Source organism: Anastrepha ludens, chromosome X, assembly GCF_028408465.1.
Source record: "Anastrepha ludens isolate Willacy chromosome X, idAnaLude1.1, whole genome shotgun sequence".
In the NCBI taxonomy this organism is placed as follows: Eukaryota; Metazoa; Arthropoda; class Insecta; order Diptera; family Tephritidae; genus Anastrepha; species Anastrepha ludens.
In genome coordinates, this window is record NC_071503.1 from 11,499,967 (window position 1) to 11,517,227 (window position 17,261).

Genomic DNA, 17,261 nt, shown 5'->3' on the forward strand with positions numbered 1-17,261 from the left:
TGAAGTAAGCATATAAGTGTGGTGTCGGTAATTTGGCACGCACCAGAGAGTATAACAGGTGGATCATACCACGCAATCACAACAGGTGGCGACGAGGAAATTGGTCTCATAACCTACAAAACTGCAAAGTAGGAACATAAGCGAAAATGACAGAACAAGAGGAACTTATGAAACTGTTGCAGATGCAAAGCAAATTACTGGAGCAATTGACTCAAAGATACTCAAAGATCAAAGCAGCCAGTAGAAAATTCAAAGGAACAGTTGATGGAGTCATTGGCAAAAAGCATAGCAGAATTTTGCTATGATGCCACAAACGCACTCACATTCGACACGTGGTATGCACGTCACGAAGACGTTTTCTTGGTCGATGGCAAAGATTTGGACGAAGCATCACGTGTTCGCCTCTAATTGAGGAAGCTAAATCCAATTGCGTATAACAAGTATGCAACATATATTTTACCAAAAAATCCACGAGATTTCATATTCGAAGAAACAGTCTCCAAGCTGGGAGAAATGTTCGGTGCAAATGAATCGCTCTTCAGTATAAGATACAAATGTTTGCAAATTAGTAAGAATCAACAGGAAGACCTGGTATCGTATGCAGCCAGGGTCAATGCTCAATGTGAAAAATTTAGACTGTCGGAACTTTCGGCAGATCAATTCAAATGCCTCATCTATGTATTTGGGTTGCAAGCACACACAGAAGGCGACATTCGTATAAAAATATTGGCAAAACTAGAAGAAGATTCACAGCAAACATTAAACTCTCTGATGAGCCATGCGAAAAAATTCATCAATCTAAAGAAAGATACAGCAATGGTGGAAGAGACAAAAGCCGTAATAACCAACGCAATACATGCAAATACACGCCAAAGCAAGAACGATGCAACTAAAAATAGCAAAACAAATAAAGCGAAGATTCCAAAAACACCCTGTTGGAATTGCGGAGACATGCACTATGCAAAATATTGTACATATCGCAATCAAAAGTGTAACAAGTGCAACAAATACGGTCATAAGGAGGGGCAAAGGCACAAAACCTCAGCGACACAAGCAACAACAAACGAGCAACAAAGGTCACAACAGTTGCTTACAAGTAAATTCAATAACGCATGTTAATCGACGCAAATCCACAACAGTAAGCATAAAGCCGATAGAAACCGCAACTTCATCGTTTCCGTCGTGTGATGTCAGAATGCAGGTGGACACCGCCTCGGACGTCTCGCTAATCGGAAAGTCCACATGGATACAAATGGGTCAACCGGGAATACGGTTGGAGAACAAATACGTTACCAGCGCATCAAAAGATAAGATTCAACTACTAGCCGAATTTTCTTGTGAAGCTAGGCTAAACGGGGAAGTACAATACTGTAATTTATTCGTAACAAATATTGATTCTTTGAACATCTTAGGAGTTGACTGGTGTGACATTTTTCCATATTTGGGAAAAGCCTCTCAATCTCATTTGTAACAACATCATATCGCTTCAAGATCAACAATCTACTATTTTGAAGCATATACAGCAAGACTATGCGGACATATTCAAGCCAAATCTGGAAAGTTGTAGCACAGTTACATCAGCATTGCATCTAAAGCCGGATGCTAAACCAATTTTTCGCGCAAAAAGGCCAGTAGCATATTCCATGCTACCGTACATTGAAGAAGAACTAAGTAGATTACATCAATTAGGGGTTATCACCCCTGTAGAATTTTCTGAATGGGCAGCGCCTATCGTCGCAGTGAAGAAACCGTCTGGCAAGGTTCGGATCTGTGGCGATTATTCATCAGGGCTAAACGCATGGTTAGAGCCGCATCAATATCCGCTGCACACGCCAGAAGAAACTTACGCAAAGGTCGCGGGAAGTCATTGTTTTACCGTAATAGACCTATCAGACGCGTATCTACAGATACCCGTCACAGCAGAGTCAGCCAAGCTGCTCACCATTAACACGTATATGGGTCTGTTTACGTTCAATCGACTCGCACCAGGTATCAAAAGCGCTCCAGGAGCGTTCCAACAAATCATGGACACCATATTGGCAGGCATAGATGACACCGTCGCTTACATAGATGACATCATTATAGGCGGTGCAACCTTTGAGAAACATGTCGAAAACCTTCATAAAGTGGCGCAACAGCTACAGAAGTATAAATTTCGGGTCCAGTTCGACAAATGCAAATTTTTTGCTGCACAGGTATAAAACCTGACCCCACCAAAATAAGCCAGATTCTAGCACTACCAGAACCCAAAAATATGTCAGAAGTCCGAGCATTTCTGGGCAGTGTAAACTATTATGGAAAATTCATCGCAGAAATGTCCAAATTAAGAGCACCTTTGGACAAATTGCTTCATAAAAATGAAAAGTTTAATTGGAACGCTGATTGCCAAAAAGCCTTCCAGCAATTCAAACGCATTTTAAATTCAGATTTAATGCTTACGCATTATAACCCCAATTTACCATTGAAAGTGGCAGCAGACGCCTCCAATAGAGGAATCGGTGCGTTTATTTGTCACGTTTTTCCGGACGGATCAGAGAAGGTTATACAACACGCCTCAAAAGCTTTAACGGATGCAGAGCAAAAGTACTCGCAAATTGAAAAGGAAGCTTTAGCATTAGTTTTTGCGCTAAAGAAGTTCCACAGATTTATTTTTGGACGTAAGTTCACATTGTGCACGGATCATAAGCCGCTAATCGCAATATTTGGTAAAAATAAGGGCATCCCAACGTACGCAGCAAATAGGCTTCAGCGATGGGCACTAATATTGATGATGTACGACTTCAATATCCAATACATTAAAACAACAGAACTTGGATGTGTAGACATGCTTTCGCGCCTTATAGCCAATCACACAAAGCAAGACGAAGACATGGTGATAGCTTGTACGCAAATGGAAGAAGAAATGAACACGATTATTGAAGACCAATGTGAAAAACTTCCGGTGAGTTTTGAAATGATAAGAAAAGCTACAAAGCAATGTTCAACGGCCCAAGCTGTCATAAACGCATTATCAAATGGATGGAAGCAAGAAATAACACCAGAATTACAGCCACTTTATGCACGGAAAGATGCACTCAGCGTGATTCAAGAGTGCCTAATGTTTCATGAACGCATAGTGATTCCGAAGAAATTATATTACAACCACGAATTTTACATCAACTACACAGAGGACATCCAGGTAGAGAACGGATGAAATTGTTAGCAAGGAGTTAAGTGTATTGGCCTGGTGTGGACGAAGATATAGTCTCGTATTCACGAAATTGTCAACTTTGTGCATTAACAGCAAAAATGCCTGTAAAACATACACTACGATCATGGCCGTTAGCAACAAAACCAATGGAACGGTTACACATTGATATAGCAGGACCATGCAATGGGTTTTATTACTTCGTAATCGTAGATGCATTCTCAAAATGGCCTGAAATTTTTCAAATAGAGAATATCACAACGCAAACAATCAGTAGCAAGCTAAATGAAACGCTTTCACGTTACGGAGATTGTGACACACTGGTCTCCGATAACGGCACACAATTTACGAGCGGAGCGTTCGAACAATTCGTAACATCGCGGGGTATTCAACACATAAGGACATCGCCTTATCATCCCCAGTCCAATGGACAAGCGGAACGGTTCGTAGATACACTGAAAAGGGCATTAAAAAAATTAAAAATGGAAGGAACGGATTCAGAAAACTTGCAAACATTTTTGCAAACGTATATATCCACACCAAATCCGAATGTGGTAGAACGTAAATCTCCGGCAGAAGCCTTCCTTAACCGGAAAATCAAAACAACGTTAGACTTAACTAAGCCACAAACAACGGAAATCAAACAACGAAATTTAAAACAAGAAAAGCAGTTTAATGTCAAACACGGAGCAAAATCTAGAGAATTTTCGAATGGAGACCTTGTAAACGTTAAATGGCATCAAGGCAATGATACGTTTTGGGTTCCTGGCGTTATCATAGAACGGATTGGTTCTGTGAACTACAATGTCAGAATTGAAGTAAAGGGCAACTCAAAACTGATTAGATCACATGCAAATAAAATGGTAAAACGGTATGGAAACCATACTGGCAATTGCGATGTGACTAAATATTTATGCGACGTTTTTGATCTCACAGAACTACCACGGTTCAATGAAGAAAATCAACCCGTACTACAGCCAGAAACTGTTGAAGTGGCTCCCCTAGTGGAAACCACCTCATCTGGTTCTAATGCACATGTAGGAACGAATAGAGGAACATCAACGAGTCGCAGGATTCGTAGACCACCAGCATATTTGAATGAGTATGATACTTCCTAACAAAGGGAGGTGTTGAGGAATGCGAAATAGTAATATGGCAACCCTGATCTAAAATGTCAAAAAGCACTGTAATTGAGATGACAGGCTAGCACGTTGCTGAGGTCGATCGTAATAAGCTGAATTAATTAAACACTTTAATTGAATTGTATTTGGTATAGCATTTAATATTGTTAACTAATTATAAGTAATAAACGTTCTGAAGTAAACATATAAGTGTGGTGTCGGTAATTTGGCACACACCAGAGAGTATAACAGGTGGATCATACCACGCAATCACAACAAGTACAATGGACTCAATTAATGTCTGAGTGCTGCACTTGCTAATTGTCCCGACAAAAAAAAAAAAAAAAAAAAAATTGTTTGGGTTAGTTTTTAATGTAATAATTAATAATCAATAAACAAATGATGACAAATGGATAGTAATTTTTTTGTTTCCTTTGTGCAGCGCTTCAAAAACCGGGCGAAATTCATGCCTCTACGCTAGGATACCCCTTAACCATGGACAAAATTACGTTTAGCTGTCATTTGCGTTTTGTTATTCCACATCAGAAGCGCTTTTGTTATACCACATCTTGTAAGAGTCTGCCACGTCACAAAGGAACGCGATCGAACGGTATAAAAAGTATCCTATGTACGTCTCCTGGTTCTAAGCTACCTCCCCAACAATTTTCAGCCAAATCGATCCAGCAGTTCTTGAGTTATAAATAGTGTAACTAACACGAGACTTTCTTTTTAGCACGCTTTTATTACCTGTGGTTGTGTGTATGTATGTATGTATGTATGAATGAATGTAACGGAATCTTTGAGCTTAATTTTCACTGGCTTCTAAAAATCTGATCGACTTAGAATTTTGCACACCTATCAAGGACCGATGACTTTGCAATAATTTGATAAAAGTTTTCCATTATCCTTATTAGGATTGCCAGGATTAATATTTTCGTTTTTAGATCTTCTGTAGAAGAGTAAGAAAGACAGAGCTAACGCCGCGGTCTGCGCATGCCTGCACTCTCCGGGTTACTCTTACTGATTTCGGGAGTCTACGACTTACTCTTTCGAATTCGAACTTGCTCGGGCACGCGGCACTGCAGTACGAATAGAAGGCTAAAACGTTGGGTAGTTGCATTCTCACTTTGTATAGTCTTTACACATGCGTAGATACTACAAGTCCCATACACGCAAATTCACTCGATTCAATGTTCATATAAGATGAAATAATTTTCATATAAGATGTAATTTTGTTAATTACAATAAAATAATCAAAACATAAATTTTGAAATTATTTTACGGAACAAAATTTTGGGAAGTAAAAAAGGAATTTATCATGACCATAATTTCATTTATAAAATTTTATCGATTAAAGTACAATTCACAACAAAAATGAACTAAAAAAACCAAACTGGAACTTTACATCTCGTTTTGATTGTGTCAATATAATCCACGGTCTCTTTTTTCTGTGCTGAGAGTATCTATTCTGTGTCAAGGCCAATGCTGGCCTTTCTTTGGACATATAGTCGGTAAAGAAGGAATTAAATATAACACAATTAAATCGGACTATAAATCACTGACTATATGAAAACAATAATTTTCATTCAGAAAAACAAGGCTCGACCTTCAATCAATGATCTATATGGGAATAAAAAGTAGTTTAAAAAAACTAAAAAACACGCTTTTATTGCCAATCGAACTAAAAAGGAGAAAATAAAAAAAAATAGTGCAGGCATGCGCAGACCGCGGCGTTAGCTCTGTCTTTCTTACTCTTCTACAGAAGATCTAAAAAAGAAAATATTAATCCTGGCAATCCTAATAAGGATAATGGAAAACTTTTATCAAATTATTGCATTGTCATCGGTCCTTGATAGGTGTGCAAAATTTCAAGTCGATCAGATTTTTAGAAGCCAGTGAAAATTAAGCTCAAAGATTCCGTTACATTCATTCATACATACATACAACACCGGAACCCCCATCTTGGCCAATGGAGAAGTGCAGAGGACGGCGGTGTGCACCGGCGCATTGTCGTGATGAAAGGTCCAATTGTTGACCAGGTTGGGCCGAACCCGGGCGACGCGGTCTTTCAGCCGAAGGAGCACTTCTTTGTAAAATGCCGCGTTTACAGTGCTTCCTGGAAGTACAAACTCCTTGTGGACGATGCCTCGAGAGTCCAGAGCTTCCAGAGCGCGTTCGTCTTCGACGTCCTCCCGGCCTTCCTTGAACGACTTGTGCCACCGTTTTACCTGGGCACTGGACAGAGATTGGTCCCCGTAAGCCTCCTTGAGTCGCCCAATGGTTTCGGTACTCGTTTTGTTTAGCTTTACGCAAAATTTGATCGAGTAACGTTGCTACAACGATCGCTGCATTTTCGCCACTGCAAAATCCTAACACACTTTTAAAACAGCTTTCACGCACGGAGCGATGTTGACTGCACCGCTGTTGCCAGCGAACTGGCACCGGTTTCTAGTGGAAGGGGAAGGTCTAACGATCATTTTCCCCCACCAGCCGATTCGGTTGATCGCTTGGCAGACGCTCCGCGCGGGAAGGTTCATTACTTTTCAATCAAACCCTGTAAAAAAATCCACAAAATCGTTTTGAATGATCAAAAAATCAAGTTGCGTGAGTTAGCTGACATCACAAAGACATCAAAAGAACGTGTTGGCTTTATATTGCATCAGCATTTTACTATGAGAAAGCTCTGTTCAAAGTAGGTGTCGCGTTTGCCCACTGTTTTGTTTCATCAAGACAACGCACCGTGTCACAAGTCAATCAAAACAATGGCAAAACTACATGAATTGAACTAATGCTTGTGAAAACAATTTTCTATAAAATTGATAGCTAGTTATTAAACGAAATATAATTTGTTTTTTAATTTTATACAATATAATAAATAATGAATAATGGAGATATATTTTTATTACCGTTAATGGATAAATTCAAAAAAGTAAGGAAATGTACAAATCTACATATATCCACCCCTATTTTTGTTGGTTTCACAGTCCTAAAAGTTTATTGGAAAATGTGTTGATAGTTTTATTTCAACCCTATTTCTGATCACAATAAACTGAAAAAAAATACATTCCTTTTAATAAAATAATAAAGTAACGCAGGATAACTGTTGACAAAAGTACACATGCATAACGAAGTTCCTAAACACTGGTAGCCAGAATGATAGAAACAAGATTGCGCTCTTAAAATTTAGAGAAGAAGCTAGCTCGAACCTTAACCTCAACTACTCGATGGGCAATTGGGAATTGTACAGAAAAAGTCGGAGACTTTTCTGCTCGTCTATTGAATCTAACAGGGATTTGCTAGGCTTAGGTGTATACTTTCCAAGGACCATTCCATGGCATCTTGAATCAAGAAACCAGATGGTACTTGGAGTTCTACAACAGAAGTGTCCTTAGAACTTCTCTGAAACAGCCGCTTTCCGAGATGCAGCGCTCACGAAAGTAGGAATATAAGTATTAAACGGTATCTCGCAGATATATTAATTACAAAGGAGAAAGTAGAATGGGAAATCAAACTTTTTTCACCTTTTAAATCTCCGGGTCTTGATGGGATTATTCCAAAAATTTAACAGCAAACTTTGGAGTATATCCTGCCATGGCTAGTGGAAATTTTCAAAGCGTATATAAACATAGGCCATATTCCAGACAGTTGGAAACTAGTTAAGGTCGTCTTTATACCAAAAGTAGGTAGAAGGGGTCATGAACTGGCGAAGAATTTTAGACCAATCAGTCTTTCGTTCTTCCTTTTAAAAAATTTTGAAAGGCTTTTGGGTATATACCTAGGAGGTCCTTCGAAGAGCTCTGGTATAACAACTGCACAACATGTGTACCTTAAAAGCAAATCTACGGAGACAGCGATTCCAAAGGTAACTCGAACAATAGAGGGTTCTCTAGAAAACAAATAATACACCATGGCGGCATTATTGCATTTAAAAGGCGCCTTTAATAACGTTAGCACTGATGCCATCCAACGGGCGTTGATAGACTTAGGCGTGGAAAACTGCATTAGTAGTTGGGGTACCTCTATGCTAGAAACCACGATAATCAAAGCTAATATGGGACTAACATAAGCAATAGGGTTAATAGGAGAACTCCAGAAGGAGGGGTACTATCTCCATTTCTCTGGTTATGTGTGATGAGCAAAATCTTGACTAAACTTGATAGAGGTGTTCTGCTCCTTGGCGTACACAACCGCAATTGCCAATTAGGCCCAAGGCCACAATAAAGCTCTCGGTAGTACTAGAGGCACAGACCAAGATAAGTTTCTAGAATTAATGGTGATCTGCCGGTTACAAACTTTTCAGTACTACGAAACTCCAAAAATTTCAGAACACAGCACTCAGATGAAGAGCTTGAACCGTATCGTGTAACCGAGATACTCTGGCATAATTATTGGATATTGTAACAATGTAATCTCATACTTGTCAAGAATCGATCCCGACATACTAAAATGCTTCATAAGAAGTTACTTAGCATGTCCCTAACCATCTCCTCACATGCCTAGTTAAAATCAAAATTTGCAAATGTTTAAAACCAAAGTTTTCACTTATAATTTTCGATGCCGTTGCATTTTTTTGGAGATAACTTTTGGTTATTCTTGTTTGACCACTTTGTTATACTATTATACTTATCCTTACGTTACATTCCTTATTTTAACGACATTATCTATTGATGAAGACGACTAATTCAATTTGGTGGCAATTTGCTAGTTGGATGACTAGTGACTTTAAAGGCATGAGGCGATTTCTTCCTGTGCTAGTCTTTTTCTTTTGCCTATGATGAATTTTTGTACGAAATTAAGGCTAAATAAAAGGAAAGCTTTAAAATGAAGTTTAAAGTTAATAGATTGAGTCGGAATCAGATCATAATTTCTCTTGAGTTCAAGTAAGTATTCGATTAGAATAAGTCCTTTGTTCTTGTAGAAAGAAAGCATAGAACTTATCGGTTTTGTGAAATATGTTTTATTATAAAAACTTTAAGGTCTTTCAAACCTTGTTATTTGTGATAATTTTCTGTGAAACTAGGTAGGCTTTGACTGAAAATAAATATGTATATAGTCACATACATGTAATCTTTATATTTCACGTATTCATTTTCATGCTTTAATTTTTATTCCAATAAAACGCTAGACGCAGACGTCAGCGTATTCTTCAAAATTCTACAACGGTTTAGCGAACAAACAAACTTCTAATATTACAACATGAAGTTTGTTTGGCAAATGTGCTTATTATGCACATTTATTCTTTCTCACGGTTAAAATTGTAATACTTTTAAGCTCTACTCTTAAGGAAATGAGAATCAGTTGTTCAGTTTGAAATAAAGATTCATGCTCGTTCGAACTCATTATGATATAAATGAAAAATTTGGAAAATAAATGTTGTAGAAAAATTGTAATATGAAACATTTGCAAAAATATTTTGGAAAACTCTTTTTTGGATTCCCGCATCATTTATTGATTTCTGAGTTCATTAATTTCTTTTTATATCCGTGCGACGAAATGTTCATTTCTTATATTATGATTTGATTTAATTTGTTGTTCATTAAAAAATGTTTTGTTTTGTCTTGTTATTAATTTCTTTATTTAGAGAGTTTTATACAAATTACCTTTAGCAAGTTTTAATATTTTTTGCTTAACGAATGGGCAGGATATTGTAATTTTGCGAACTCAATGGGCACTAATATTTATAATATACTAAAATAATTATTTCCAAAAAATGAATAACAAGCGATCGCAGAATATTATGCTTGTCAAAAATACGAAACATAATAATGAAACTAACTATAAACAATGGTGTAGATGGTTTGAGCAAATTATTGCCTCGAAAAATGTAAGTAATCAGTGGACAGAAATACATATAACGCGGGACCGAGTTATTACGGAGGTTTTCGTGTTATCGCGGCTAGAACATTTACCCCTTTCACATTCCTCACCATTTGCAAAAAAACCCAAATGAATGAAATTCGCGGAAAATAACTGCATTTTCTGTTGTTTTCATCAGTTATTCAAAGATTTTTTTGACACTTTTTAAATAGAGTTAACATCATTTTTTGTTGTTGCTTTTGTAATGTGTGTGATTATTTAATAACTGTTGGAACCAAATAGTTGTAGACAAGTACAGTAATGGAATGTGTGTATACATTTTCTTTTTCTTTTTTATTTATTGTTGGAATTCTCGATCAAAGCTAAAATTTTATGTCTTTCTTCACTATGCAAAGATATTCTTGGCAAACTGTAGTTCTCGACATTTTCGAGCAAACCGAGCAAATGATCAACGGATGCCCCCACACCTATGCGATACTCATTTACTCGAAAATTTTATAGCGGGAGCTCAAGAAAAACTAGTAATTTGAGGAATGACTTTTTTGTCAACACTTTGTTTGTTTTACAAATTATTCAAACACAATGCTAACACCGTTGGAAAGCTAGAGAAGTGCTGATAAATGAAATTGACAATTTTTGTTTAGCTACTCAAATTGTTCCAAAGCTCGAAAATTTCGAAAAAAACAGCATTTGAGAAGTTGAGTAATTAACGGGTATCTAGAGCTCTGCCAAAGATTTCGTGCCTACTACGGAATGGGGGAAGGGCATTTTTAGCATCTTACGTAACAATGCCGTATGAAATTTTTTTTCTTCTTTTGGTTCTTACAGCCTGTGTATTTTTATATTTATATCAAGCACTTCAGATATTCCCAGAGAAAAATAAAAATTGAATTAGAAGAAAAAATGTTTCAGTAATACCCAGTTCTTTTTTACTTACTGTTGGAATCGGTGGCGCTTGTGGTAGCAGCTCTTCGTCTGTGCTTGGTGTAAGCGCAAGAGGCAACTGCACTTTCTCAACAAATATCGTCTTAAATGCTGGTAATATTTCAGGCATGTTATAGTTTTTATCAAACAACGACAGCATTTCTTCTCGACCATAGCGAAATTCTGGAAATGTATTCCTTGGAGCTAGAGCATAAGAAAATTGGGTGATGGCTGGCGTTGTCACATTTGAAATAATACCAAAAGAATGGTGACCGCCACTACTTCCACCATTATTTGAATTGGATGACGTGGTCACAACGTTACCGCTGTTGGACAACGATGTACCGCCACTAGATAACAAGTTTGTGTTATCTGCCATATTACGCAGCCATTCTGGGCCAAACTTCATTGAGTCTGTCATTTTTCTCAAAAGTGGAAGATTAATACTCGTAAATATTTTTGCGTAAAACAGAAGGTTTGTTGATAAAGCTGCTCGTCAAAAAACACGATGCACAATTTGGGCTGTAATAAAAGAAAACTAATTCTGTTATTTCGAGAGTATTATACTTTAAATTTTTTTTTTTGTGTAAATACTTATAACTATACGTATATTTGGTTATTAACTTTACTTATAAGTGCAAAGAAACAACTTTTGAAATTATGACCGACCTATCGTTGAAAACTTATATAGTGCCCACACTCACCGAAGTTACCGTATATCGTGTTTGTTTCCTGTGAGATACACAAAATTGAGCAAAACTTGTGCCCGTCGAAAAAAACTGCTTCCGATTGGTTAAATATTTACACAATACATCGGTTTGAGTTTGCTTATATGGACACATCCGTGTTATCAGTTACAATTCTTCATTGTATTGTTATGAATTTTCTTACGTTAAAATTCAAATGAATCTCTTACAATATCTGAGTTCGATCACTAAATTGTCGAAGCAAAGACATAAATTAATGGCAACACACTTGACTTACTTTATTTCCAACACTTCGCTTCTAAATGTACACGTTCGGCTTAAGGCTGAATCACTGTAATACTTTTCGTTTATTCGCTTTACACGTTTAATAATACGTTCACATAATCTTATTACATGTGCTTAACTCCTACTACTTTTTCGTAACTTAACACCAAATCCGTAATTAACACGCGATATTACCTATATAAAATTTCGCTTCTGAAATTCGAGATAACAAAATAATCCTAGATTATTACCATACTTTTTTACATACAACCTTTTTTATCGATAATTATTTCATGAATGTACGGAGAAACGTCAAAGTAAAGACTAAATAAAACGGACACCGGCAGAGAAAAAAGGTTTGTAGACATAATTCTAATAATATTTTTTTATATATTATTTATTAAGCATTCATTTTAAGAAACAAGCGATCGCACTGGTACAGAGAAGCAGTCCTTTTCCTTTTGGAGTTGTGGCAGGAAAAGCTGGCAATGAAAGAAAGCTACTGCAAAGAAACAAACATATACATGGCAGTAGAAATGGCCACAAGAGGATTTGTGTTTTCTTCGAAAGAAATAAAAATCAAAATTGGTCTAATAAATTTAGGTAACTTAGTTCAGTAGCAAAATTTTAGTATGTAAAGGGTTTTACAAACAGAGGTGTTATTTTGATATTCAAAGAATATTTTTTAATATAAATGATCGGATGTTTATTTCATTATAAAGAGGAAGGTATGCCGTTAATAGTGGAAAATAACATCAGGCAAATGACCACCACGACCACGCTTACAGGACAATATCCTCGTGTGCTAAACTGGCTGCTTCCGCTGGAAAATTGAGACGGATGTCCTCGAGCCTTCCAGCGGGGATGAAGCGAGCCGCAGCAGCTGTGAGCACCTTGCGGAAAGCCTGCGCGCACATCAGCAGGGAAGGGAAGAGCGGCGAAGGTGACCTAGGTGAATTCCGTGAAGCCGGCCCAATTAGCTTTGTTAAAGTTAATATTATATAATATAAGATCGGTGATTCGCGGAAACAAGTCGGAAGGTCTCTTAATCGAGACGATAATGGGCAAGTGGTCTGATGCAGGCGATAGCATAGGTCGCCACGTTATGCTATTTATCAGACTAGCGCTAGCAATTGTGATGTCAAGCGAGCTGCTGCAATTGCCCACTACCCTGAGGGTTCGTCGTCGTTCACAGTGCTGAATGTCGAATCGTCTATTTGCTCTGCCAATAGCTGTCCCCTACGATCGTTTGGCAGGCTTGAATGTCAAAGATCGTGATGCGCATTAAAGTTTTCACCTCTGATGAGCGCACCTATATCAGGGTGATATCCTGCCGGGCAACAGGTGATGTAGATATTATGTATTTCGAGCGCGACATCGCCTGACCGGACAGCTATACCTTAACATTCTAAGGTGCTGTCACTGCAGTCGATGCCTTCATCAATGAGACGATACTGCGCTGTGTGGTGGACTATAAACGGTAGGCCACCACCATTGTTCCGCTCGCGATCATGTCTGTGCGCGTTTTAGCCATCCCTGGTGATCAGGGAGGACCTAGCGTGCAGCTTGGTTTCCTGGACCGCAGCTATTGGTTGATTACAGTTGTATTTTAGAAGCTTAAAACTTCTGGCTGTTGTAACACGGGGGGTGAGGGACGCGTGTGGTTGCCTACGTTGGACCTGCTGTGCATTCCGCTGTAGTTGTTGCGGAATGATGGTGGTAGGCAGCCGCCACACGGGGGGCGGTAGTGGGTGCAGAGCTCTGCAGCAGGGGGCAATGTAGTCAGTTGTCCATTCACGGGTGGTGCGCAAGCCGGAACATCTCTGAAAGTGACACCAGCCATTGCAAGAATTCCGAGGTATTCTGGTCTGACACACGGAGCAGACTGTGCGGGGAACCAAGACCTGCTGGTTTGTCCCCGCACTGGGGTTGGAGCTGAAGGGAAGAGAATCGGGTGTGTGGGGTAGTTGTGTTGCTCCGATAGGCTCCTTTCCGTGGAGGAATGGGTTGTGGTGGCGGTTGGAGGTGCCGGCGTATCAGGGGGTAGTAGCCGTTAAGGCAACAGACGCCTGCTGGCGGGAGCAACACGGGGACACCTACCGTGTGGACCACTCCCCATGAGACTTAAGGTGTGAACAGGTTTTAAGGTAGCTCAACCCGTTGCACTTGTTGCACCTAACCGAGGTGGAGTTCGGGTGGAGCCGTTTATGGCATACACAGCAATAGAATACCTCTGGCCCAGGGTTGGATTCGATACCAGCCCTGAGAAGTATTTGGAGCGAAATTGCTGCGAGGAGTTGTTCCTGTGACGTAAGGGATGGAATGATAGACTGTTCACCAGACTGGGCTAGTTTACTGGGGCGGCAGCCCTTCGTCGGGAAAAACCCGAGTCATTCCGGCAACGTAGAACCGGCTGCCATGGGAATGGTGTCCTCAATGACATCGCTTTCGTGTTGCGAGGCGGAGTTTGAGAGCTTTGTTTGATGCGAATGAAGTGCAAAAGAGCAATTACTCTACAAAGCGAATAAGTAAAAAATTCCTTTCAGGCTGGTGAGGATAAAAAATAATCATTTGATGGAAATTGTAGACGAAACCTACATTTTTGGATCGGTTCAAACTAAAAATCCGAGTTCTATTATGATGCAAGCAAATGGTGACGCAAATGTCGCGAAGCCAAATAATGTAGTAACCGAAGACACAAACAAATCCAAAGCGTCGGCGGCTCAAACAAACTCTCACAAAGCGGATTTTTACCCTATATGTTTAAGATCCTCAGGGTCAAAGGAGATATGAACTGATGCCAACACTTCAGACATCTTCAAATTACAGATATTGATATTATTAATGCGATTGAGGTATCGCTGTAGAAGGTATGCTTTCTCAATGTATGTTCTAGGAGCAAATTCGTCCAAAATGAAGAATTGAAGAAATAAATATTAGACCCTTCATTCATCGCACTGTCTTACTTATGGGGTGATCAGGGTAGTAGCCACCTACCTGTCCGATAAGAAAATACTAGAGACAATTAAGTCTGATGTTAGGGTGTACCGATATGAAAGACGTGGTGGGGACAACCCGGATAAGCTTGTATCGATACCTTCGGAGAAAAATGGGTTTTTGGGCAATGACATCCCGCAAGAAGTAAAACTGGAAAATTCTAAATTTGAAGTAAACTTTTTTTACCCACCAGTGCAAAAACTTTGAGAGGATTGGACATACCCAAAAGGGCTGTCGTTCTACCCAAAGGTGTCTGCAATGTGGTAGTCCTTAGGGTTGTGAGGGACCATGCAATAGCACTAAGTAGATTTTGTGCGACTTCTTCGATAACTAGTCGGGAGAGAAGCACGGAAAGAGAATGAAATAAATGAAATCAAGGCAGTAAAGAAGATAACGCGAAAAGAGGACCTGCAGGTACATTACCCCCTGAGCTCCTCGGGAATGAGGAAATTAACTTTCCGGCTTTACCACCTAATTAAAATATTCAAAATGTGATCAGAGGCGATTTAGTTGTAAACCGAAGGTTTACTCCGTGAAACTTTAGTCAAAATGTTAAGGGAAGCAATCCCAAAAGTACAGCTGGTGCTGTAAAAAGCAGTGGAAGATCGATAGCAAAGCAAAAAATATATACTGGTGTTTCAAAGAAAAGTATATTCTACAACGTCGCCGATGGAAAAGCTTGTGTCCAAATTGATTAAACAAATGTGTACGAAAAGCAATAACATGAAAGCTCTAAGTAAAGCAAATGCTATTGAGCATTGAAAGACACAGCTCTGATAAACAGTGTTCTAGAGCAAGAGTAAGTACTATATGATGATATATATCTAACTGTCAATCGGGGGGAAAAGGAGGAGGTCCGAGGGATGACAGGATAAGGTTCCCTATGAAACAGTCAAGGCACTTTCAATAGATGTCGATGTGTTTTACTTAAGGCCATGAATTATTTTGTTTTGAAAAACAAGATCAGCGACAAGTGGAGAATCAAAAAACTTTATCCTGAAAGAAAATAGAGACCTTAACAATTTTCAAAACTTTACAACTGTGAATTTAAACAATTTTCAAAAGTTTTCAGCACAGCAGAAATTAGAGGTACTTTTGCTCAAAAATTACATTTGAATTTAGCTGATGGTTTGGATGTTTTTGTTGGTGATGCTTCGGTCACGGCCTACTTGGCTGTCTGCAGAGTCTGGCATCAGAACATAAAAGAAAGCGTTAGTTTTAAAATAGAATGTCGCATGTCGCTCATCCTCCACCTTTGCAGAGTTATGAGCAGTGTTAGACACTAGATGTTGCCCATCAGGCGGGCGCGGACCAAGTTGTTGTTGTTGTTTTACGCGAGCTCTCAGAGTTTTAATTCTCAAATGTTCACGTGGTCTTGTCTCCGGGCCATTCTGGTATACCAATTAATGAAAAGGCAGATCAAATTGAAGAAGCTGTGAGAATGATTGGCAGTAGCATTTTCTCTGAATGGTATGATGGATTTCTGTCACCTACAAGTAATCGACCTAACCTTTTAGCACAAATTTAGTTACCAATCAAGACATGGTTCAAAAATTGTAATTTCTATGTCAAAGACATAAAACTTATCAACAGAATATTGTGTGACCACACTTACATCTGATTCATACCATGGACTCGGAGCTATGTGGGTACGGCGAGACAAATTCTTATACAAACCAAGTTTTGCATTTTGTCAGACGAATTCCAATAAGGAGTAAATATAAACTATTCGATAACTAAAAAGACTTGAAATCAGTTGTTGTTGTAGCAGAACCTTTGCCCTGTTAGTGTAGTGTAATCACCGGTCGTCTTCGTCTACCTCATCTAACGGTAAGCCCAGGAAACTAGTTGTTTCGACGCGTTGGGTCCAGAGGGAGAGAGGTGTTAGATGAGTGGGTTTGATGGGGCATGTGAAAAGGTGGTTAGTGTCGTGCGGGGTGCCTTCACATGCCGGACATATGTTTAGTATGTCGGGGTCGATTCTGGATAGGTAGGAGTTTAACCTGCTACAGTATCCATAACGTAATTGTGCCAAGGTTACGCGGGACTCTCGGGGAAGTTGGAGCTCTTCGTCTGCAATTGGTGGTGGTTGGACTCCGATAACGGCATTCGGGGGTCGGGAGCTTAAGAAGGTGGTAAGGGTTTCCCGATGAATGTCGTTTATGCCCTGTCTGCACACTGTCTGATCCTGGAGTGGTCTGCCAGTTTTTTCCTGGATCTCGTCCACGTAATTAAGGATATGTC

At 39.1% G+C, this 17,261-nt stretch overlaps 1 protein-coding gene across 6 annotated transcripts in view; it reads right to left on the bottom strand.

Annotated features, from left to right (window-relative positions):
- The window catches only part of LOC128870441 (GIGYF family protein Gyf), a 219,399-nt gene that overhangs the window by 154,388 nt on the left and 47,750 nt on the right, over positions 1-17,261 (bottom strand). For 5 of the 6 annotated variants that reach the window (XR_008455376.1, XM_054113073.1, XM_054113069.1 and 2 more), the window contains exon 2: positions 11,063-11,571. Coding sequence is in view for 5 of the 6 variants with exons in the window: in XM_054113073.1 (XP_053969048.1) it covers positions 11,063-11,470 (408 nt within the window). In the remaining variant the exon portion in view is untranslated. Of the gene's footprint in view, positions 1-11,062; positions 11,588-17,261 lie in introns of all 6 variants that reach the window. The other variant, XM_054113071.1, reaches the window with a different exon arrangement.